This window comes from Protopterus annectens, chromosome 12.part0 (genome assembly GCF_019279795.1).
Source record: "Protopterus annectens isolate FY-2018-M chromosome 12.part0, PAN1.0, whole genome shotgun sequence".
Lineage (NCBI taxonomy): Eukaryota > Metazoa > Chordata > Ceratodontiformes > Protopteridae > Protopterus > Protopterus annectens.
In genome coordinates this window covers 1,130,393,695-1,130,420,338 of record NC_056746.1, presented here as the reverse complement: position 1 = coordinate 1,130,420,338, position 26,644 = coordinate 1,130,393,695, and the positions used below count along the sequence as shown (strand labels likewise).

Sequence of the window (26,644 nt, the reverse complement as noted above, 5' to 3'; positions counted from 1 at the left end):
CTGGATTTCTTTGCCTGTATGTCTCTTCAAATATCTTTGGTGCTGCTGTTTTTATATTGGTTAGTTTTGCTTTCTCCTTTGCATAAATATTACACTGTATTAAACCTCTCTCTCTCTTTCCCATGTCCATATTTCTTCTTCAGATGTTTCCTGATCTTCCTGCTTCTCCTTAATTTGGGGACTCACTCCATCATGCTGTGATGTAACCTTTGTTGGACCTTCTGCACCAAATCCTTCACTTCGCACTCACTCCATAACTTCAACTTCCATTTTTTTTTTTTACTTCTACTTTACTAATTTTCTTTTCTGCGTTCCATCTTTGTAATTATATTTTTTATTGTGAAATGTTGCATATCCGGATGCCTTTGCCTGTATTTATCTTCTAGTATCTTTGAGGCTGCCTTCTTTATATTTATTAATTTGTCTTTCTCCTTTGCATAAATATTGCACCATATCAAATCTTTCTCTCTTTCCCATGTCTCTATTTCTTTTTTATACTTTTCAAATATCTCTTGGTTTTGTTGTTTATATTTTCACAGTTCCTCAGATGCTTCTTTTTCCAAACAGATCAGTTTCTTTATCTATATACTGTTTTTCACAATTCTGTTGTATCAATGAATGCAAATTTTCATTTGAAGCTTCTGACAGTTTTTCTTGTGGAAGTATTTTTCTTTCCTCTAATTTCTGTCTTAATTGTTTTGTATATCTCATGTCTGGAAATTCTGGGCTTTTTGCGTAATAGTAACAATACATAATTTCTTTCTTAACCTCAGTAGTCCACTCTGTCATCTTTATGGCTCTTCTTTGGCCTATCAGTTTTTGTGATTTTTGTGGCCTGCTACTTCCTTCTACAACAGGGAGCCATCCTTCCTCTGGGCACGGCCTAGCCCCATTGTAGGAATGTTTCTGTATTGTGAGGTTCTGACACCAGTGCGCCTACCAAGATTGGGCACTTATTTATCCTGGGTCTTGTGCACCCGGCTATCTTTCTTAATTTTTGACCTGCTTCCATCCATGATGTATGCTATAGAAATACATTTTATATATCAGTGTCGCCTTGGTGAGATTTTGTAGAAAACAGGGTCCACCTTGTGAAGTTACTCGCCAAGACTTGAGGATGAATTCAATTTCAACACTACTACTCCTTTGCTTGCTGACTTTTCATCTCTCCATTCGGACCCCAAAGTATGACTCTTCTCATGCTCCTTGAAAAAAGAGGGAAGATCCAAGGGTGGGTTCTTGCAAGGTGTAAATGCCCATATGGTCCAGTTACTTTGTATATTCTATGATTTCTATGATATAGAATCTTTATAGATGCACAAAATATTCTTGGGACTTTCATTTCAAAACATTATCATTTACATTGATCATGTAATAAATGTGTTAATCATCTAATAAGATCCTTTTATAGAACCAGTGATCATAATTAATTGTACCTCCACCACCACCATTCCAGAAAGTACTGAGCATGGCACATAGCCACATGGTATGATGACAATTAGACTGCTTGGTGCATTATTTAGGATATTGGCATTGTTCCTCCTGCTGCATGCCTGTGGAATGTCGATTAGTAGCAGCTCATCATCTCAGCACCTGTAAACCTCTATGTCTTTTTGTGAAGTAGAAAGTAGAAGCAGAAGCTAAAGGCCGTTCTCTTCTCCCTTCCTAAAGAGGCCATCTGACAGTGTCAGCAGAACTGTATTTGTGAGTTGTCATGCCACACCAGCAGGCTAAGCGTTAGTTTGTGTTTGAGGAAAAGTCGTGTTTCTGTCAAGTTAGTTCCATTTCTGTCCTGTGGATTTCTGAACCTTGCATAGTGCAACCCAGTCCCAAAAAGAATGTTAATTATTGATCGTGTGATAGTTATGTGAAAGCAGAAATAAACTTGAGCTGCACTGTGTCTTTACAGAGAATGAAGCAGGGGAGACACCTGTGGACATTGCAAGAAGAGAGAAGTATTCCATGTGTGAAGAACTGGTAAGTAATTCAGTGTGCTGCAGATTAATTTACTTTAATCCATGTCATTTTATATTATGTTGTATAAAAGCTCCTTGACCATGTGTGTGAGATATTATGCATGTTTATCTATCTAGGTGTGCATGTTTCTACTGGAACTGACTACATTGTAATGATTTTACTGTAATACCAGTTAAGTTAAATTTGTGGTATAAACCCTTGCATCTTCTTTCGACAATAGCTCAGCAGGCCTTAGCTAGACATATGCTCACACTCAGGCTAGAGTACAACCTCCCCAGATAGTTCTTCACACATCCACAAATGTTCACCTAATGCAAGTACAAAAACGTGTCACTTTGTACTTCTAGGAGCTTATGCTAAGGGTTTCATTGGCTCCTTGTTCGAAGCAGAGCTTCTCTTCTACTATTCACACTGTCATTGCTGGTTATTAATTTGCATTACTGCCTTCCACTTACAAACTCGGTAACCTTTAGACAGCAGTCCTACTTGATTAGGTACAGTCAAAAAGAATCAAGTTATTCTAAAAAAAATTGATTTGGGCAAACAGTGTGAAGTCTTTGATAAAACTGGTCCAGCTTTATGGAATAACTTGCCTATTAGGATCAGTAGGCAGCAAACTCTGACATCCTTCAAAACCAAACTTGACAGATCACTTGAATCTCATAAATGCAACAGTTACAGGGACAGTAAATGAATAATAAAACTACTTAACATGGATCAGCGGTAATAGATGAATAATAAACTTACCCAAAGTAGCTCAGAAGGTTAAAGACACAATGATGATTTAAATGCACAAAAAGATGACATGTTACAATGTAATGTGTGTGTGTGTGTGTGTGTGTGTGTGTATATATATATATATATATATATATATATATATATATATATATATATATATATATAATCTGTGTGTGTATATTAGTATATGTAAATGTCCTAAAATCCTAGTGTTCTGCTTATGTTGTAGCTGACCACTGAGCTACTAAATCTATACTCTCTTCAAGAGAACCTAATACTCTTCAAGAGGAATCTTGACGAGTGGATGGGAGATCGTAGATTTACCCCGGGGGTCATTTCTGTGTCACTACTAGACAGAGGCACAGTAAACTAAACCCTAAATGGGCATAGTATTCTCATTCCAAGGGGTGGCGAAAGCCACACACACTCGGGCTAGGCTTATAAATGCCCTAGGGCAGATAGCCTAGTATGAACCTATGAGCCTATGAACCTAAGCCTCCCCTGGGCATTTTTCAACTGTTTGGGAACAGTAACGTGTTTAAGGTACTTTGTGGTGGTGTTTGTACTGATTCCTAGCCAGATTTTTTTTGTGTGCCTACATGCCACCTGTTCACATACCAGTATACTCTTGGGGAAGGGTGTGCAATGGGCACTGATGGCATTTTGACCCTGCTTCTGAGGTGGCTCAGCCTCCCAAAGAGCACTCCCATTCCCCTCCCTCCTGCACATTCCTGGCCTCCATCTAGTTTCATCTTTAAGGTGTGCCACAGTGTGCCCCACACACCAGATCTCCTTAACTGTGCCACCAAGCTCCTGAAGCACTACACTAATTGAACCCATCTATGTCAGTCAGGGTTCTAGCCCTTTATACTACTGGTGTAGGCTAGTGCTTATGCTTAGCTTGCTACACATATATGTACCTAACCTTGTTACAAAACTAAATAACTGTGAATGTATCACAGTTGCACAAAGCCACATGCAGTGGTAGACAGGAAGCTTATGATTGCATACTATATGACTTTATATATATATATATATATATATAAAATTTCCTGATCATCTGCTGGATAACACTTTCTTTATTTGTATGTTATTCTGGTTATAGATTCATAGGTAAGTACTAGGCTATCTGCCCGAGGGCATATGTAAGCCTAGCCAGAATGTGTTGGCTTTCGCCGCCCCCTTAGATTAGATCCCTGTGCCAGTTGTGTGTGTGTGTGTGTGTGTGTGTGTGTGTGTGTAGTTTTCTGTTGAGGGTGTGAAGATATGTGAAGGCTGCCAGCCTAGCTAGATAGGATTTTGTTGATAATTATGTAATGTGTAAATATTAATGTAAGCCACATGCTTGTTCTCTTTGTTGAATGTTGAACTTCAAAAATGTAACCATATTGCACTCTGCTGGAGGAAACTGATAAGTCGAGCATTGTATACTTGTTTGATCTCAAAACCCAGAGTCGAGATGTCTGGATGAAGGAATTCTTGCTATTGTTTTGAGACCAGAGTTAATTGCTAGCATTTACATGTATAATGTATTTTATTGCTGTAACTTCCTGACCAGGTGCAAGATCAAAAGGGCTGCTAAACTCTGAGTTTCTCTTAGCCTGGGAACCAGAGAAAAAATTATGTAATCTGAAATGAGTCAGTAGTACTCTGCTATCAATTTAAGGACAGAGAGACTCAGAGCATTTTGCATTTGTCTTCAGAACATCCAACATCACCAGCACTGTCTTAGGTTCATAGGTTCATACTAGGCTATCTGCCCTAGGGCATTTATTAGCCTAGCCAGAGTGTGTTTGGCTTTCACCACCCATTTTAAATTAATTTTGCTATGCCTTTTTTTGAGGTTAGTATACTGTGCCTCTGTCTAACAGTGACACAGAAGTGATAGCCGGGGTAAACCTATGATCTCCCATCCACTCATCAAGATTCCTCTTGAAGAGAGTCAATGTGGGACTCTGCCTAACCTGGACTGGGATTTTATTCCAGAGTGAAGGGAGCCTCTGGTTATGAATCTGTCCCTCCAGCATGTCCTATTTATTTCAGTGCTGAGGTTCAAGTCTCTCGAGCGCGTAGCTCGATGGGATTTGGATTTTCTGAGGTGCAGCATGTCCATTAATTCGGGTTGGACATGGCTTTATACGTCAGGCACAGATTGCCTCTGAGCAGGCGGTATGCCACTGAGTAGAGCTGGAGTTTCTTTAACCGGGCAGCATATGGCATCTGTTTGAGCCCTTTGATCCTCTTGGTGAGGTACTTTTGGGGTCTTTCCAGTTGCTGCAGGTGTCTGGTAAGGTACATCCCAAAAGGGGCATTGTACTCAATTATGGGCCTGATGAGGGATGAGTAAAGAGGCACGATGACCTCCCCTGATCTAGATGTGTATCCCTTCATGATTAGGTGGGCTATATAAAATGTTTTTCTAACCACTTTGGCCACGTGGTTGTCAAATGAGAGATTGCTATCAACTTGGGTCCCCAGGTCCCTAATGACTTCTTCTGTACTTAATGGATTACCACCTATGTGGTAATTTGTGGGCACTTTGTTTTTGCCAAAGGGGATGACTATACACTTTTTGGCGTTTAGCTTGAGGCTATGGCTCTGGCACCAGTTGTCTGTTTCTATGAGGCCCTTTTGGAGGATGCTTGTGTCGGCTGGAGAGTTGATTATGGCGCCCAGTTTGCAGTCATCTGCGAACTTGGTCAGCCACAGTCCTTCCGTGTTGGCCTGTACCGCCGAGAAATATATACCGAACAAGAGAGGTCCCAGGACTGAGCCTTTGGGACGCCACTTGTAACTGGTTTGGAGTCTGACATGGCTCCAGCAATTCTAACCATGTCGGTTCTATCCTTGAGCCAGTTTGCAACCCATCTAGTGACATAGGGGTTTATATTTAAGCTGGTGAGCTTATCTATAATGCCCGAGTGGGGTATTGTATCGAAGGCTTTTGCGAGGTCCCGGTAGGCTGTGTGGACCACCTTCCCGTCGTCAATGGCCTTGGTGACTGTTTCAAAGAAATCAACCAGGTTTAAGAGGCAGGATCTGCCCTTAACAAAGCCAAACTGGGTAGGATCCAGTGTCTGTAGGTCCCCAATATCTTTATTTATGAGGTCCATGATGATTCTTTCCATAGCTTTGCAGACCAAGCTAGTCAGGCTTATGGGGCAATAGTTTCCAGGATCCGTTGAGGCACCACCTTTGTGGAGTGGGACCACTGTTGCTGTACGCCACTCTTTGGGTACATATCCTGTAGTAAGGCTAAGATTGAACAGTAGTTTTATGTTTGGGTTTAGCTCTTCTTGGAGTTCATGTAGGACGCAGCCCGGGACACCATCTGGTCCCATTGATGCTGTGTTTTTTTGCTTTGGAGAGGGCGGCTCTTACCTGAGCATCTGAGATGCCAGGGGGGCAGCACTCTGGGATAGATATTTGCCCTTTTGGTGGGGAGAGGGGGGAGAAGTTTGTACTGAACCTGTCAGCTAGGATGTTGGCAATGTCTGTGGGCTCGGTGTATTTTTTGTCATTTTGGATTAATTCTGAGCATATCTGGGAATTCCCACCCAGGTTCCTAACATAACTAAAGAAAGCCTTGTGATTATCCTTAGTGTCCCGTGCAATTTTTCTCTCGAAGCTGGCCTTAGACTATTTTATGAGTGCCCATAGTTTTTTGCTAATACTGATCAGAGATGCCTTCCCTTTTTGGGATTTTGCTCTATCATGTAGTAGCTTCCTCTTTCTGTTGTATAGTTTGTTTATGGCTGGGGTCCACCAGACAGGACGTCTGCCTTTGGAGGATTGGGTCTTGGTTTTATTTGGGATTGCATGATCCATGCATTCCTGAAGGTGTTCATAGAATGCGTTTATAAAGGATTCTGCGGTCTGGGCCGTATTTTCCACAGGCCCGGGGGCTTTGAAGGATTTCGCCTCGGTTTTGAGTCGTGTGAAATTTGCTTTAGAAGTTTTTCACTGTGGTTTTCTGGGCAGGGGGTGGGGTCTGGATGTGAATATCCAGTGAGATTAGTTTATGGTCTGATCTTACCAGTGAGGGATACACTTCTGGTCTGGAGCATAGTGTCCCCATGTTGGTGATGATCAGGTCCAGTATGTTTTCCCCTCTTGTGGGAGTGGTAACAAGTTGTTCCATAGCATTTGAGTTTATAAATTCTAGGAACCTTTGGGCTAGGGTGTTGGAGCTAGAGGAATGCTCCCAGTCTATGTTTGGGTAGTTGAAGTCGCCCAATATAATGGTGTTTGGAGAGACCTTCATATTTTCCAGTATTCTCAGGAAGGCCAAGTGGGGTTCCTGTGTTTGGGAGGGTGGTCTGTAGAAGGCTATAAACTGGAAGGCAGTTTTACCCACAGTTAGTTGCACATGGATAGTCTCTGATGCTTCGTGCTGTGCCCACCAACCTGGAGGTGTGGGTATCTTTGACGAATATTGATACTCCCCCTCCTTTTGTGGTTCGGTCCAAGTTTTGGGGCCAAAAAGCATGGTATGAGGTATAACCTGGTAGTGCTGGGGTGCCCTCGGGAGCCTTGAACCAGGTTTCTGTTACTGCACAGATATCAATGTTCTCCATGCTAAGGAGAGTTTGAGTCGTGCATCTTGAGGTTTAGACTTCTGGAGTTGAGTAGCATTACTCTTAGTTTCTTATCCCTTGTGATACCTATGGAGGTGGGTTTGTCTTTTGAGCCTTGCCTAAAAAAGGCACTATGGGGGTAGCAAGAGCCTTTGCCAATATCCAAAAGCCCAGGGGTGACAGGTGCAAGCCGTCCCTAGCGAAGCATCGTGGCTTGTCGAGCATGTCATCCCAGGCTGACAGGCATCGGATCCCCTTTGAATGACACCAACACTTAAGCCAATTGTTGAAATTTATCATCTTGTCTTCATATTGTGGCATCATTCTTGGTGAGGGTAAGATGCTACTCAAGGTCAGGGTCATACCGGCCTGGGCTACATGCTCAGAGAGCTCCTCTATGTCTCTTTTCATGTAGTCCAGGGAGGTACGTCTCAGGTCATTCACACCAGCATGGACAATGACTGAGTCATATTTGTACTTGCCTTGGAGTGACCTGAGTGCTTGTGTTATGTGGCGGATCCTAGCGCCCGACAGGCAGCTCACCGTGACCTTCTCCTTGTTCAGCCTGGTGGCGGGGCGTCAGTGTGCCTGACGATAGAGTCACCTATTACAAGTGTATCAGGTGTGTTGTTTAGCCTTAAGGGCTGTGACTGTTCGGCACACTGGCTTTGTGAGCTGTGTGTTGCACGTGTTTTGTTTTGGGGTAGTGGTTGCTTGGGTGTCTGCTTTGGAGGTCTCTGCTGCTTAGGCAGATTTTTATTTAGAGCCTCCAGTATGTTTTTGTGTGTTTATGTGTTTGGTTTGTTGTCGTGGTAGGTCTATGTGAGACTGGAATTGTAGTGAGTGTGGTTTCCTTCTCCTCCTGACTGGTTACGCCAGTACTGAGTTGAGAGAGCTTAGCCTCCAGTTTGGCTATATGGTTGCATCTCTCACATGTGTTGGAATTTGTTGGGAGGAGGAGAGGGTTGTCTGTGTACATGAGGCAGTTGTAACATTGCCTCAAGATTCCCAGATTCACCAGCTGGACCGGAGAGGAGATTGACAACTGACCTTTGGACATGCTAGAACAGTATTGGGAATTCCTTTATAATTGAAAAAAGGGCCAATGGGGAACAAGGTACTCAAGGGAGTTTGTGAGGGTGTAGTGCTTTTAATTTTTTAGAGCTGACTTATATAATTGCTTTAGTGAGCAAGTGCCAGGTAACTTAAATGCAATGTGTTACAGGTAACTTAAATGCAAAAACGACAAACAGTAACTTTCTTTCAAGTGAAACAAGGAAATAAGTACAGTAAGCAATGCAGATATCACTAGGGATCCACAGAAGTGCTAAAAGTCCGCGTTTTAGGTGGAATTAGCGTTTCAGGGAAATAAACAAACAACAAGCATACAAATAAAGCTAGATTCAGCAGGCCTGGATCTAGTCTATGCTACAGCAAACAAGGTGTACCAATTTCAGTAAGAAACAGTTAGAATATGCAGGCACTATAAGCCTCTAACCAGAAATTCCCTGCTCAGAAGGGCAGAGTCCAGCCTCTCCTCCCACAAGAGTGCAGACCGCAATCCTTCTTAACGTAAAATAACTGGCCTGAACCCCAAGTGCTTAAACCAGAACTAATACACTTTTAGAATAACAGACACTGAGCTCTCAATCAGCAGTTCCCAACTTAGAAGGATGTAAGCTACCTGTCCTGCCACCACAGTGCAGGCCACAAACCTTCCTAATGTAAAACAACTGGTCTGAAGCCCAAGTGCTTAATCCAAAAGACTTAGAAATGATAGCTACACATTAATCAAGTTACTACCAGCAGTAATAAATACAACTGAATACTTTAAAGAATGCCTGGATTAGTGCTCAAGTTATACAAACAAAGCTAGATTCAGCAGGCCTGGATCTAGTCTATGCTACAGCAAGCGAGGTGTACCAATTTCAGTAAGAAGCAGTTCAAATATGCAGGCACTATAAGCTTTAACCAGAAATTCCCAGCTCAGAAGGACAGAGTCCAGCCTCTCCTCCCACAAGAGTGCAGAACACGAACCCTCTTAATGTAAAATAACTGGCCTCAAGCCCAAGTGCTTAAACCAGAATTAATACACTTTTAGAATAACAGATACTGAGCCCTCAATCAGCAGTTCCCAACTTAGAAGGATGTAAGCTACCTGTTCTGCCACTACAGTGCAGACCACAAACCTTCCTAATGTAAAACTGGTCTGAAGCCCAGGTGCTTAAACTAAAAGGCTTACAATGAGTTACACCAAGCAGTAATAAATACAATTGAGTACTTTTAAGATGGCCTTAAAAGCAAAATAAAGTAGGAAAAAACACAAATACAGTAAAAGCAGATAAATTTTTTTTTTTTTTTTGGAAAGAGAGAAAGGAAAGAGAAAGGAGTAGCAGAAACTAAGCTGATTGGCCTTCTCAAATGCTCTCCCTGTACTGGGTAGAATGAGGTAATGACACTAGACTGGGAGGAGGGTCCCAGATCAAATTTACACTAGGGGCGGGCAACTGCAAAGCCACCAACTATAAAAACACTATGCCAACAGGGAGGGAGGGTGGGAAACAAACAGCAGAAATGTTACTCACAGCTGAAAAGCAGCAGTGAGCCTTTAAATGAAGGTTTTAAACAGCTAAAGGAGCAACTAGAAAAAAAGAGTTCAACTGCAACAAGTTATCATAAACAAACAACCCAACAGATGCTTAATAAGAGTGGACAATTTCCAGTTAATACCTCACACACAGTGAAACTAGCTAGAAAAAATACACAGTACACAAAGTGCTATAAACAACAAAGAAATAAAGAACAAAATAAACAAAAAACAGGATACTTAATGTTATATATTGTAGCTCCGAGTTTGCTGAGTGTCCTTCCTTCGATCAGCTCTCTGTAAAATGGCTGAACACTCACAACTGAGCTTCTTAGGTAACAGAAAGTTGAAACCTGAGACGGCTTTTAAGAAAGAAATCTCAAAAGAACCAATGAGGTGCTTAGTCTAAGCTGTAGTCCAGGAGACCTCAGTCAGCCAATGACCTCAAACAATTCTCTCTCCCTGAAATGCCTGATGGCTTTGGCTAAAACAAGATGTCCCTGAATTATGTGCTCAGACACACAGCCTCCACAAACACTAGGCCCAAATACAAGCCTGAATATGGAAATGCTACAAATGTCCCCACTACTTAGAACAAACTGCAGAAATGTTACTCACAGCTGAAAAGCAGCAGTGAGCCTTTAAATGAAAGTTTTAAACAGCTAAAGGAGCCACTAGAAAAAAAGAGTTTAACTGCAACAAGTTATCATAAACAAACAACCCAACAGATGCTTAATAAGAGTGGACAATTTCCAGTTAATACCTCACACACAGTGAAACTAGCTAGAAAAAATACACAGTACACAAAGTGGTATAAACAACAAAGAAATAAAGAACAAAATAAACAAAAAACAGGATACTTAATGTTATATATTGTAGCTTAGAGTTTGCTGAGTGTCCTTCCTTCGATCAGCTCATCTTGCTCTATGTGCACATTTATTTTAGAATTGTGCTTGGTCTTAGATATAGCTAGGAAATAGGAAGATTAACTAGTTGTTTTCTGTATTAATGTCAGAACTATTCTACTGTATTATTTTAAGCATTTTCCTGTGATCTCTGAACTCTTGACTAGCACTGTGTAGTAAGAAGTATTGTCTTGTGTTCTTATTATTTATTATTAAATATTTTTAAACCTTTCAACTGTGGCTGTTTTGTGTAGAGATAATTTAAGCTCTAGAGTACATTGCATGCATATAGTGATACTGTACAAAGCCACTCCAATAGTCTTGCTGTTCAGTCACACCTACCAGTTGGATAATAATATTGCACAGTAATAATTGGACACCCTTTAGTAAAGGCGTTTTTGTAGCTGATAAGTAAGGGTCCTGGTGGCAGTGATTATTACCTTATAGTCTGGACAGAAGGGGCACAGCTAGTGAACCTGTGCCAGCTTTCCCGAGGAGTGTCCGTGTGGTTGTTTATAAATCATATCTCAAAGTTTTGTGTGTGTGTCAGCTACTTGGGCAGGGACACGAAGCAGTGGTTGGACAGCGGGAGTGCTAGGAGGACTTGGCTTGGGACCCTGGCTAAGGACTCCACTCTATAGCTGTGCCAGTGGGGAGTCTTATTGGGGATCTGGAGAGAAAGGTAGAAATCAGCCCTAGACTGACTGTGATCTCTGTGTGCTCTTAAGGGAAATTGTACCTTACTGTTTGTGTATTTGTTATCCTTCCCAATGTAGATGCCCCTCACTGGTGCTAGTGGTGAGGATTGAAGCTCCTTGATTGTGGGCCCAGTGCACAGGTGTCACAGAGGGCATACTATACATTTACGCCTTGTGTTACTGCAGAGATAACCGTGTGCGATAGCATGCTTCAACCTTATTTCTTGTATCATTTACCTCAACTTATGATATGCTTTCTTTCTGTACTCTGTAATGTAATTTCACTACTGCTGCTGCTATTAGTTCAAGTCATTGTTGAAAAGCAGCAGTTAACCAGCCTGCCCAGCTAGCTAATATGCTTACATACAGACAGAACTACCTGCATGCATATATACATACCGACAGACATAGCATAATTAAGCAAGCAAGCTGTTTCTGCTGAAGAATCAGCGACTTTACATTTTATGGCAGTTTTTTCGCAATGACCTAGATCAGTGTCAGAACTACAGTGTGTGGTATGACAGAAAAACATTTGTCAAGGTAACACTTGTGGTTTTCTGATATTTAAGTTTAGTAATGGGACAGAGTGAACACAGGGGAATAAAACTACAAAAGCTGCATTATGGTTGCAAACTCCATTTCTAGTTAATGGACTTGCCACTCTGTTACAAAAAGACTTGTAAAGTCATGTAAAGTTCAAAGATTTAAGAAGAGCTCCTTTCTTATCTATAGAATTTGCCTATGCGTTCTTCATGTTGGCATACCAAGCCTTTTAATGCAGACGACTAAGGCTGTGAGATGTAAATAAGCTTAATTTGTACTCCTGTGTTTGATTTGAAGAGGGTACAGTATTTGCCAGGATGGCAGGAAATGATCAGTGACCATGCTGCTTCACCAGGGATGGGCTGCACCTGTCTCTGTAGGTTTCTGAACATTCCCGTAATGTGTTTTTTAGCAATCTCAGCCAGATATACCTACCAACATAACTGTATGAACAAAAGATAATATGAAGGTGCTACTATCAATGTTAAGAGCCCAAATAAAAAAGCTCCACTCCCTAGAAGCCCTCCTCACCTTGCAGGACCTGCATAATAACTGAGACATGGTTTAAATCAGAGGAGAGTACTCCAAGTTTACAGGCCTATAATTCCTTCCACACATTTTGACCAACAACTATGTAAGAGGGGAGAAAACATGGAGATATGTCTGTGTTTATTTCGAAGACTCTTGCATCCAGGCAAGTTTACATCCAGGCAGGTTTACCAGGATGATGCATTAGAACATCTTCATGTACAACTCCCAATCAGTAAAATCCTATAGCTTGTTATAGAGCTCCCTTTACGACCCAAAATAGTCATTGTACCGACTTATAAGAGTTGCAGTCATTCAGCATTAAATCCAATACCATGTCCCTGGGTGGCTTTAACTGTCCCGCTACATACTGGGAATACTACACAGCCGCTAGTCTGCAAGCACGGAAGTTCCTAGACTTTGTTAATACTAATGCCCTGGAACACTGGGGGAGCAACATCTTTGCACTTCTCCATACTAATACGGGTGTATTGTGTTCCATCACATATGCATCATCTTCACTTGTATGGGTGAATTGTGTTCCATCCCATGTGCATCATCTTCACTTGTATGGGTGAATTGTGTTCCATCCCATGTGCATCATCTTCACTTGTATGGGTGAATTGTGTTCCATCCCATGTGCATCATCTTCACTTGTATGGGTGAATTGTGTTCCATCCCATGTGCATCATCTTCACTTGTATGGGTGAATTGTGTTCCATCCCATGTGCATCATCTTCACTTGTATGGGTGAATTGTGTTCCATCCCATTTGCATCATCTTCACTTGTATGGGTGAATTGTGTTCCATCCCATGTGCATCATCTTCACTTGTATGGGTGAATTATGTTCCATCCCATGTGCATCATCTTCACTTGTATGGGTGAATTATGTTCCATCCCATGTGCATCAACTTCACTTGTATGGGTAAATTGTGTTCCATCCCGTGTGCATCATATTCACATGTTAGGTCAGACCGTAAAACTGTTACCCTTGAAATAGAATTAGTCTGATATCCCAGCACCCCCTAGAATCTTTAGAAATTTCTCCAAGGCAAAGTTTCTACTTCTAAGTGATGCCCTGACAGTTTTAAAAGTCTCCCCAGTATGTATCTTAAATGGCATGAAGCATGATTTATCTATGCCCCTTACAATATTGCTCAAGCTCAACCTTCACACAGGCTTTGTTCCAAGTAAATGGAGGACAGCAGTGGTCATACTCTTGCACATTGGAGGGCCATTCACTGACCTGGATAGTTACTGACCCATAAGTCTGACCATCCTCATTTGTTAAACCATGAAAACATTTATGGAATCAATACGGACATAAGGAACTTCCAAACACTAGACCTATCCTACTTTGGGATAGTCAAAGGCAGGTCTTGCTTACTTTACCTAGAATATAACTTTGAAAACGTTACCAAAGCAGTGAATGAAGATAAGAGAGTGAACACCATCTACCTTGACCTGGTCAAAGCTTTTGACACAATACCACATTCAAACATGGTGGAGAAATTTACCCAACTAGATATAAAGCCCTACATCACCCACTGAATTGCCAACTGACTCACAGATAGGACTTAGGAGGTTAAGATAGGAGAAGCTAATTCCAACAAAGCCAAGTTTGAGGCTAAAATAGCCATTCAGGAGGTTAAGATAGGGGAAGCTAAACCCAGCAAAGACAAGTTTGATGCTAAAATAGCCACCCAAACAAATGACAACCATAAAGCCATTAATCCACTCCTCCTTAATCCAAATGAAACTTACTCATTCTCTTCCTCTCTAAGTCTGTCCATTGCCTCAAATCCACCTTCACTGTTACCTCACTAAATATCAAGGTTGAATCCTACACTAAACTATTAGGAGTTGTAATTGATAATCAACTTAAATGTGATATACATATCGAAAACTGCATTAAAAAGACACACCAAGAACTTGGCCTACTTTATAGAAATAAAAAATTCCTGATTAACAAATGCAGACATTCTCTGGAGCAAGCCTGCCTACTACCCATCCTACTATACGCTGCCCCAGTCCACAGTAACCTTCAAACTCATCTTCTCACTAAGCTCAAACGTACTTATAATAACATTGCTAGATTCGCCACCAGTCTGCGTTATTGCTCTCACCACTGCCATTCTCTAAAAAAACAACAGTGGCTTGAATTTCGTCATCAACTGCTTTTGCCTCAACTTCACATCACCCATTCCATATTAAACCAACCACACTGCTGTGCAGCGCTGTCTACCCTCATCAGTCCCTATATTCCTAACTGTACACGACACAGCTTAGACCAACACCTCCTTCAGATCTAAAAGCCCAACAAAACCACTGGTAAACTTCTCTATAACCACTCTCGCTAATGTTTGGATTAAACTACCCCAGTACATAAAAATAATTTCTAACACAAACTGTTTAAAAAAAACACTAAATGACTGTCTACTAAACTCATGGACTTGCTCTTGTACCAACCCAGCTTAAAAGCAACCTCTATCCACCTCCTTTACTGTCATCTAGCCCTTCTTTTAATCTCTGTCCTCTACTCTCTACCAACCATCCTTCTCTCATTTCCTTTGGTTTGCTCCACATGATAGGCTATATAACTGTCTCTTCAGTCCAGAAATGTGTTTCATATTATTCCTGTACCATCAGCAAGAAATTGTTCAGCGACCATTTACTGGATGAAACTTCTTATAATTACTATATTGTATCCTACCACTTGTTTTACTTTCTGTAGAATTATGCCTTATATCACTAACAAATTATACTTTAACAATGTATTGGATACAACTACTTGTCCTTATGTACTATACAGTTTAATATTTGGTTACTGTGACTATGTGTTGAAATTGTATGAGATTACTATTTTACTATATTGTGATGATCTCAATAATTAACTGTATTTTATCTACCTTTTTGGAGCTTTACTCCTCGGGTCTCTGCTGAAAAAGAGCACTTGCCCAGTCAGACTAACCCGTTTAACAACTGTGAAATAAATAAAGCCTCCTTTTAGCTATGTTCACAACCACACAAGCTGTGTACAGCAAATGTACTGAGCTGATTGTAAATGGTACCACCTACACTGCAGCTGAAGACATACCAAACCTATGGGCTCAGTGCTAGGATTTGTCCTGTTTGGCATCTGCTTCTGTGAAGAAAAGGGAACACTAGTCTTCATCTGACAACGTTTGCAGATGACTTTCAATTAAATCCCTAAATGACTCCACAGTCCTGCAAAATGGTTTGTCCCAAACAAATAACTGATGCCAGAGTCACAGGCTAAAACTGAATGCCAAATAGTGTACTTTTGTACCCTTTGGGAAATCCGCTACTCCAGGTAATTACCCTATTGACAGTACACCCCTAAGAGTCGACTCTTTAGTTCTGGGATCTGGGAACATATGAGGACAGTGACCTAACATAGACTAACATATGTCCACAGTGGTAAGAAAGCCCTTCTATAGTATGCAGCTTATAAGCAAAACCGATAGCTTCCAGGTCCAGGGATGCCATTGTCCTTCTTTTACTCAACTGTTATCAGAGCAGTCATTGTGTGTAATGCCCTCCCTTTGTCTTCTATCTAGATAGGGATATGCAAAAACCTGTGTCCACAGAGGTTCCTTACAAAGAGAATTCAGAGCCTAAACATGCGTCCTACACAGACTGCCTCAAAGTGCAGTAATTGTATTCAGTATACTACAAACTGCTGAGAGGAGACCTGCGTCTGGCTTATAAGGTATCCTCTGACCCAATACTGATGGACCAGCTGCACCTCCACAAGTCAAATGGTGTCAGAAATTGTGGTTCCAGGGACTTCTTCTGCAACTTAAACAGAATAGTTTTGAGAAACTGGTACATTCTCAGAATTTACCACTACTCTGGAACAGACTCCCAGTCACGTAGAGCAAAGGTCATCCTTGTCCCTGTTTAGGTGTAGTCTGGATTTTTGAATGGAAGTGAGGAAATATACCCCAGGACTGCCCCCTCCACTACTTATGGACAGAGGCAGCACCTAATTGGTCTTTCCTACAATGTGGCCCCTATAAATACTCAGTGGTATTCCATGTCCTGTGGGTAGCATATCGATACAGACCTTGGAATTGGGTAAGGGTAATCTAATGTAATGGCATAATTGTCTGAGCTTCAATTTGTCCATAAGGGATGTTAGCCTAGTGTCCACTTATGATCCTGTAATTCCGTCATCTTCATTTGTCTGTAATGTATGACACCAAACATCACTCCTCTGTGACCCTTGCTAAGAGACATTTGTGTCTAGTGGACTCATTCAGTTAAATAAAAAGTAAATAAAGTAATTTAACAAAATCCTGCAGTAATAGTTAGCAATATGGTTAAAAACATTTAATGTACACACTTATGTGTGGAGCAGCCTGACATTGCATCACTAAAAATAACCACTAGCCTCTTACCCTATGATATGCTGTTACAAGGCAAGGGTTGGATAATTTTATACTAGCCAGTCACTTAAACAGAATGAGTAATAATGCCAGAAATGGTATCCACTGGGAAAAAATCATAGCGGACAGATGTCAGTGACTTTGAGTATTTATTTCTTTTATTGATTCATTCATGTGTGTTGACCAAATAAGTGGATTGATCCTGCAAGATAATTTTCACCCTTTACACTGTCGGCCAAACACAGATATAAGAAATAAAAATAGCATTACTTATGTTCTAGAATCCGGATACAAGCTACAACGTAATTGTTTCACCATAATATTTACAGGAAGGAAAACATTTGTATACTTGATCAAGAGTTCAGAAGACATTACGACTTGTGCTGTGATCTGTTAATGTGCCTTTTAGTGTAGTCCAAAGTGCAGAGTTTGTTCTGTGATCTCCATTTGTATTTGTGTGACTCTTGAGCAAGTTACTTAACAATACTCTACTCATATGCCACCCCTGAAAAGCAACACTTATGTTCAGCAAGCCAACCTTGTTAAATTAAGAATGTAAAGGTACTTGCAAGTATACTACAGATGTTTTGAAAATAAAATAGAAGCACTGGCAAACATTTTTTTCCTAAGATTGCTATTCATTACGGTACTATTTATTTTCATGATTTTTAAGAAGGGAGTGAGGCTGGCAAAATCCGACCAATCTTTGTATTAGGAAATGTCTTAGTCAGGTCATGGGCAAAACTATTGAATGTATTTTTTATTGTCCAGGTATCTTTCCCAGATTGATTTTTAGTAAACATTTTAGCAAACCGCCTTCTTTTGATTATTTGATGGTGCACTGAATGGTGCCCACTAGAATGGGAGAGTAGATGTGTTCTGGTGTAGCAAGTGCAACGTTCATGGGTTCATATGAAATGATTTATGTAGGTTGTGTAAAGTGTACCAAAGTAGCAGTACAACAGTTAGCACACTGGCTTCCTGATTGCTGCAGTGGGTGTACATTCTTCTTGGTGAAGAACAACACTGACATCATCCCTTGGTGATTTCTTCAATGTGTGCTATCTTGTACAGATTGTTTATCAGTATGCAGTGTACGCTAAGCTGATAACTAGTCATTTTATCTGTTAATTATTAGTAAATATACAAAAAAAAAATGGATTCCCTTTTTCTCCGATGTAGGGAATTCTTGTAGTGTATCCTTTGAGAAACCTATTGTGTTAGAGTACATTTACATGAGAAGAACTCTTGTACTGTGACCTGGATTTTTGAAGTGAATAACGCACTAGTGTTCTTTAATTGATTTCTGGGAACACATTTGCTTTCTTGCCTCATTACTAAATTTTCTCATTGTTCCATAATTCAGGATGGGGGGTAGTAAAGAGTTTAAACTGATTTGTTCTCAATGCCATGAGAATTACCCTTTAGTGTTGTATTTGTAATGTGAAAGCTTTCAGAACCAGGCTCCATTCATACATTTGCCATGTGTTAGGCACATCCTCATTGCTTTGTTGCATCGGAGTTAAGAAGGGAATAAATGCCTAACAATCTGGTATAATTTCCAGCTTGAATTTTAGCCTTCCTCAGTCATACCACTGCCGTGGATGTTCTGTAAGGTTCAGTTTCAAGACCCTCCATACCAAGTGTCATTTCAGTGGCTAGTATGAAGAACTATAAGAGGAGAGAGGTGTGGTTGTGCATTAGAATAGTGTAATGAATTGTCATCAGTTAGTGTTGGCCACAACTTATCAATACTAAATTCTAGCATATCCCGTCAGGCTTCATATAGGCAGACCTTGTACAGTCTAGCAATGCAGGTATGAAAACTTCTGTAGCCTAATAAAATGTCCTTATTAAAGAGACATGTTTCTTTCAAGCAATGTAACATTCCATTGTGTTGCATAATTCAAGAATTATGCCGTGTCAGTTATCTCTTATGCCTGTGATGGTCTGTATAAGCCAGCACAGGCTGCTAAAATACTTTATTAAAACTGCATTTACTCTATCAGTGACTTATGTTTTCTAGAAAAAGAAGATCTGAACTCTTAAGTCATGAATTATCTGTACTGTTTCTTCCTCATTCATAACATGTAGCCAGTATAATTTTATTAGTGGGTTGAACTTAACCCATCGTTAAAATGATGACAAGGGTAATGTACCCATGCTTCTAGAGTTTTTCATCATCAAATTGTGTTAAGATTTAATGCAAAATGTTTTCAAATAAGGACACCAAATGTTATTTGAGTTTAGTTAACTGTTTTGTGATACTTGAGACCAGAGATTGAGCAGTTTTCTCATCATATGATTAACACTTACTTTCTATGCATAACCTTTCTTTTAGTTATGATTCTTTTGTTTTTTTGTTATTCCTTAGTTCTCAGATTGTCTTTTCAACCTCTGCTAAAATCAGAATTGACCTATAGGTACTAAATATTATCCAGATGAAATGTAAAAACCTAGCTTTAGTGCAGAAACAATCCTTTTCTATCTGTGCTAGTTATCCTTTAGAGGTACTCTTATGTTTACCATTTTAAGGTATTTGTTCTCCTGTACACATTGCAGTTGTTTTTGCCTTTAACCAGCTGCTCAGTGACTTCATTTTATCTAATCTAAATAAAGTTGCATCATTCAAACCTATTATTTTCCATTTTTTTTCATACAATTTGATTTTTGAGTCTGATCAAAGATACAATATGACTCTGCCATTAGCAAATGTAGTTTACATTTAGCAAATCAGGGTATGGTACAGTATTCATAGCTGGAGATCACATTCCATATAGTTAAGATACCATGTTCTTCATAGAAGAAGACATAACAGGTGGTCGCTTGTATAATGTATTATGCACAAAGACTGTAAATAGTAATGTAGTGCATGGAGCAGAATGATTATACTCCAAAATTGGGAAAAAGATGAACGTAACCTCCTCTGTAGAGTGCAACCTGATCTTAACAATTGTTATGCATCTGCCTAAGCCCAGTTATGATCTAGTCTTGCACTGGAGGCTGACAACTGACAGTGCCGTCTGGCAAAGAACAGTGGCAGAAGTTAAAACAGGTTTGTTTCTGAATGCTGTCAACTACCCTTTGTCTCCTATTTTTGTTCCATTCCTCATCTTTTTTTCCTACTTGTAAATCACTGGAGATTACAGTCATTCAAAAATGCCACAGTTAGTTTCATATATTTTACTGTTCACAAAATGCATATTCATGCAAAACCTATTGTTAATTAACATTTATGTGAATTAGAGGGATATTTAAAAGCTGTCCCTAATTTTGATAATTTGATTCCGTCAGAACTCTAAGCAAATAACATGAGGGGTGTGACGCTGTCTATTGGACAACACTTGCTAAGTTCTTTACTGGCTTTCAAAACCAGTAAACACTTCGCGTTTTTTTTCCTGTAACTGATTGTATATGGAGAAGGAAAAGCCCAATGCACTACAAAGAATTATGATCAGATTTTGAATCATAACCCTTTTTGTGTTCTCAGTGTAGATGCCAAGATTCTCCTCAGATTTTTTGGCACCCATGTCTCGAACACAATGCAGTAGTGTTCATCAGAGATCTGATTTTGGCCCTCTGTATTGTACAAACTACAAGCTGGATCATACTTTGTACAGCTTGGATTTTAATTCCTATGTAAAATATGGCGTCCATAGGTAAAAATATTGTATTCAAAACATATTTAGAAATGGATATATCATTTTTATATAATGCATAGTCTGTACTGGTTCATTATTGAAATGCACTTTTGCTTCCTTACTTTTATCAATTGTTAACAGAGTCAGGTTTTAACTCGCGGATTTCAACTTGTCAAGTTTTGAGTTGATCACTGCATAGAAGACTTCTGTTAACTTCTAGCAAGGTTTCTGTTTGTGTAACCACGGTGATTCACCATGTGTGTGTTTTTTCCCCATTTCTTCGTGGCTTTGTAATCATGAGTTAATATATTTAAGTAAGGGGGTTAGAGGGGTCAAAGCTCTCCCACTTGACGGTTGCAGTCAAGGTTGATGCATGGGATTCAGCTAGTAGCATCTTTGACTATTTTTTTTCATCTAGTTGAAGCCATAGTGAGTTTAAGCACTGAAAGCAGAGTAGAAACTATTGAAGTAGGTCAGCAAATTACAGTCAAGGGCAACATGACAAAGTACTGTAAACTGCCCATCCACTATAGTTAGTAGAACATAATACACATTTAGCCATTTTAGTTATACAGTCTATTTATTATTTCCACATTGTCAGTCGTCTTAATCATTTCACACAGTGTTATGCAGGACAGCTTCATGTAAGCATTATCTGATTTTGCCTGTATACTTGCTGTGGAGGACTGTAATTTATCATTTCTTACGTAATTATTAAATGTTCAAGGATACATTTGCAGCTATTATGGAATGGCACTCACTGCTTACTGTTCTTTTCCTAGCCGTTACAAACCAAGTGCAAGCTGGGCTTTCAAAGCATCTAAAAATAATATGCTTATACTAAGGTTTTCTAAAATGTTTTGAGTAACTACATTTTGCTTTGACACAATTGAGGTATGTTTTAGTATGTTCAAGAATCAATAATAAAATAATTTGTATTCTGTATCCTATATTTGAGGGACTTGCACCCTGCTGCCCTCCTACTGTGTTTCCACAGATATAGTTATAGATTATTTCCTCCAGCAGATATTTAAAAACAGAATCCACATATGGGGTACAATTAACTGAATGAGGGCTGTGTGTTATTACACAGCGCGTTACATAATGTAAATTATCAGTTGTGATTGGTTGGGCATTTCATCATATTTTCTGATTTCTCCTTGGAATGGCTGCTTTTATTTTCCGAAGATCTCATCTTCCAAGAACCTTTGTCTTGTAAGCTTCCTACTTTGAGAATTGTTGTAAAACAGTATCTTCATCATATTTATCACACACTGGTTAACAGAACATATTAAAATAATTAATTAAATAGCCTGTATCTTCTGTCTAAAGTGTGACTTGTTTAATGACACATTATCTTGCCCAACAATAAGATTGTCCGTGCAGCCAGTGATAGCTGTGGGAGGTGAGCCTAGACAGAAACTCTGGAGCATATCAATGTTCATATCATAAGTATAGCAAATAATTTTCATTCACTATGCTTACAGAATATGTACATTGCTGCAGCTGCATTATTGTACATCCTGTCCAGATCTTCTGTATGTAGCAGAGTGAACACCTGCAAGTTCAGCTTAAAAAACAGCACAATAATGGGCATCATCTAACACCTAATCAATCTTTGCATCTCTAGCTTTTAATCAGTTTCATCTCCCTGTACCATGGAGCCGTCAGCAACTGGAATGATTGGCGCAATGACTTTGACTTGCACGCCACTATCAGTAACACTGTAACAAATGTATAATGTTGTGCATGGATACTGTTCAGTGCAAACCCATGCAATAGAGGCCTGTGCTGGCATCTATGTGCCAGATAGTTTATGCTATAAATTATTAGTGTGCACATGCCTGATTACTTCTGCATGCTGACTCTGTATCCATGCTCATGATCTGTCTTTGAATGACCATGTCAATATCATATCTAAGCAGTCACCTCCAAGATGAAATCCTACAGAACTGCCTGCTTGGATAGTCCATCGCCATTTCTGCACAAAGTTGTCAGTTGCGCAGTAGATAGAATTATCGCCTCACAGCGAGAGGTTCCCCAGTTCAGTTCTCAGCTGGAATGCTTTCTGTACAGAGTTGCATGTCCTGTGTTTGCATGGGTTCCTTCTGGGTGCTCTGGTTTCCTCCCACATTTGAAAGACATGCAGTAGGTGGATTGGACACTCTAAAATGGCTATAGATCTGTTTGCGAGTGTGTGGCATGGAAGAACTACCGCAGCAGCACTAGCCACAATGTGGTGTAAGCCTTGGTTCTAAATGATGGTCACTGTTGTAGTGACACCCCATCACCATGTGCAAAAATGGGAAAAGGGGTTGTGGATGGATGGCTTTCCATATCTCTACATCTTTGCCAACTACGCAAGAAACTGTAGTCTTGCATACTCTACAAGACATTTCAGAATCAAGTCCACAGTATATACACCCACATTCTTTGTCCTCTAGTTTCAGATGCCTTTTATTCGGGATTTTGGTAAGCAATCACCAATATGACATCAGTATGCATTTACAGAAAATGAAGTGGTGATCCTCAGTGTATGAGCAGACATTAATGCGGCAGAAAAATAGAGACAAATGTAGGCAAGTCAGTCAAGCAAATGCAGCACACCGTTTTTAAATTACACACGCCTTAAGTACTGCTGGCGTCAGACCTGCCCTTCAAGAATTCATTATCCCAGTCTGTAATGTGGGTACCATCTCTGTAGACAGACTTTCAGTTTACCAGACACTCCCTCAAATGCAGTAAAAAGTACCAGCCGAACCTTGAATGTCTGATAACTACTTATGTGAGTACACAGTTAAAGGACTATACGTTTAACCTTTATATGAACCTTGAATGTCTGATAACTACTTATGTGAGTACACAGTTAAAGGACTATATGTTTAACCTTTATATGAACCTTGAATGTCTGATAACTACTTATGTGAGTACACAGTTAAAGGACTATACGTTTAACCTTCATATGAACCTTGTATGTCTGATAACTACTTATGTGAGTATGCAGATAAAGGACTATACATTTAACCTTTATATGAACCTTGAATGTCTGATAACTACTTATGTGAGTACACAGTTAAAGAACTATACGTTTAACCTTTACATGAACCTTGAATGTCTGATAACTACTTATGTGAGTACACAGTTAAAGGACTATACGTTTAACCTTTATATAGTAAACAATGAGTAGAAAGGTCACACAGGAAAACGTCACACTGATTACTTTTTACTGATTGGTTTTGGCTTTCTGTATGACATTTTCATTCATTGTTTTAGTTTTTTTTCTTTTTTTACATTTATATAGCGGTAAATGTTCTTTCAGAATGTGATATTACCTCAGTACTTTGTTTCATATTGCATTCACTGTTGACATAGTCTGTGAAGTTATGGCGCTACTGAATACACCTTCAGTGAACTATGTAGTTTGAACATTGTTTCCAAAAAAAAGATATCTTTATTAAAAGTTACTTATCCTATTCTGCTGTGTTAATACTTTTTTTTCTTTAAGTAACTGTTTAATATCTAATCCTTAGGACATGCAACAAAACATTTATTGTATATGTATGTGATAGGTTTGTGATATAGTTGTGGAATGAGCTATTATCATTTATTAAATTATGTATTGTGCCAACATTTTTATTAGAATTGTGTTCTTGGAGCTCATCTCCCCAGGCCTCTACTGAAAATGTACATATATCCAGTTAGACTAGCCAGTTAGTCAACAAATGTAAAATAAATAAATAAAATAAAATAAAATGTATTTGTTTGTTTGTTTATTTATAGACATTTGTTAAAGTCCACTCGGTCAGAAACCCATTTCCAGTGGAGGCCCAGGGAGAAAAGCTCCACAAATACGGCATAAGTAGTCTACATATTAAGCAAAACATTTTTACACAAAATTCAGTGAAATGAGTTAATATGTACAACAACATTTAGTTGGTAGATCATGCCAGCATGATAATGTAAAAGAATACATAATAGTATAAACATTAAACATGGTATGTTTGTAGTGATGAGAATAAGGGTGAAAGTATAGCAAGTAAATGTTTCCAAAGATAGAGAGAGATGATGGGAGTGGAGAAAGTCTGTAGATTGGTTAGTGTGGTACCAGAGACAGAGAGAGGTGACAGAGGTAAGATAGTAGGAGGATGGAGGGATGATGAATAGGGTAAAGTTAAGAAGAAACTATATGTTTATGTATGGCGGTCTGTAGTTTTGGGTAGAGACAGGTGTTTGTTGAGAAAGTATTCATTAGAGATATTTTGAATGTATTTAATGACTGTCGGATGGTGATTTCTGGGGGAAGGGCATTCCAACTCCTAGCTATGGCATAGGAGTAAAGGCTGTGTCCAGCTCTTTTATTAGTTTTCCCAATGGTTATGAGCTGTCTGTTGGCAGACTGTAGATTATGAGGTGGAGAATATGGTTGTATGTTGTTTTGAAGGGTAGGGCAGCTATCTGCTGAGTGAATTAGTTTATGGGCTAGAGTTAATTGGGTGAGATCTAGGTGATGTTGGAACTCTAACCAGTTAAGTTCCTTAAGAGTTACATAGTGATGAGACAGATATGGGAGGCCAGTTGCAAATGTGGCAGTTTTGTGATAGCATGCTTGGAGTTTGTTTTTGACTAATGGGTGCAGGTTGGTAAAGATGGGGGATCCATAGAGGAGGGATGGGAGCAATAGGCTATTGCAAATGCCTTTTTAGTGGGTTTATCCATGTACAGTTTGTGACTAAATAATCTGCCAAGTCTAAAGTGTGTTTTCTTAATTGCACTGAGTTTATGCTGTTCATAGGAGAGTCTGCTGTCTACGGTGATATTTAGTAATTTAGCATGAGTTACAATTTCTATTTTTGTCTTGTTCATGTAGTATATGGTGTAATCCCGAGGGATTGGCTTGGTCGAGAATAGCATAAGCTTAGTTTTCTTTGCATTAAATATCAGTTGTGCATCAGTTAACCAGATTTCGATCTAGGTAAAGGCAGTCCGTGTTAAGGTTTGTAGATTGTGGATATTGTTAGAGGATGTGATGATGGTGGAGTCATCTGCATATTAGACAAGTATACTTTAAAGAGAAGGCAGTATGGAGTTTATTTATGAAAATATTGAAGAGCAGTGGCCCTAAAATGGACCCTTGGGAGACTCCTATCTTATTGACTAGGTATTCAGATGTGCTGCCTTCCATCTAACACTCTGCTGCCTGTCTGCTAAATAGCGTAAGAACCATTTACGAGTGGATTGAGAGTATCCCACAGTTGCTAGTTGTTGAAGTAACTTGGTATGAACACAGTGTCAAAGGCCATAGGTCTAACAGGAGTACTGATGTTATTTGGTCAGTGAAGGGCTTTGTTCACTGTGTCTGTGAAGGAAAGGAGGGCAGTGGTGGTACTATGTGCTGGACAGAAGCTGTGTTAGGTTGTTGTCAGTTAATCTTTCCTGATGAAAATGCACTAAATTAGAAACTTAGTGACAATAGGTCTTCAGGAAAAAGTAGTTGCCTATCCTTGAGAGGCTTTTTATCTTCATCACCAGAAGGGTAACTTATTTTATGCATCCTAAATGCAGAAACAAAGTGGACATTCTTGCTGTTTCTGTTGTGCTAAGGTTAGAGAACTAAAATCCATAAATCTTCACCTACTTTTGTATATAGCAGGTGGTACTTTCAGACTGTTAATGGAATCCTGTGAGTGATGTGTATTGCTGTTAAAGTGTAATTTAGTACAGTGAAGAACCACATAGAATTCACTGTAGCTAAATTTAGAAGTTATTAAGCAGTAACATTTGTGTTTTGAGTATTTGTAAAATGTGCTTTTCAGTGAGAAAAGTGTAATTGGCAGGTAGTGGAAGTTCTGTTCTGATGACATTCCATTTAAAGTATTACTTCACTCTTAAAAAAATAAATAAATAAATAAAAGCTAAGGAAATGCAAACTGTTTGTCTTGCCGTAAGAAATGAGGTAATTCAGTTTTTCAAGTTGAGCTTCTATATCTGGAAGCCTCACTGTATTATCCTGTGGGGAAATAATCTCCATCAGTTGCCA

At 39.5% G+C, this 26,644-nt stretch overlaps 1 protein-coding gene across 1 annotated transcript in view; it reads left to right on the top strand.

Moving 5' to 3' along the window:
• LOC122816264 (arf-GAP with SH3 domain, ANK repeat and PH domain-containing protein 2-like) overlaps positions 1-26,644 on the top strand; it is a 1,594,524-nt gene that overhangs the window by 1,406,214 nt on the left and 161,666 nt on the right. The window contains exon 20 of the mRNA XM_044089001.1: positions 1,910-1,977. Within this exon, the coding sequence (XP_043944936.1) occupies positions 1,910-1,977 (68 nt within the window). The remainder of the gene's footprint in view (positions 1-1,909; positions 1,978-26,644) is intronic.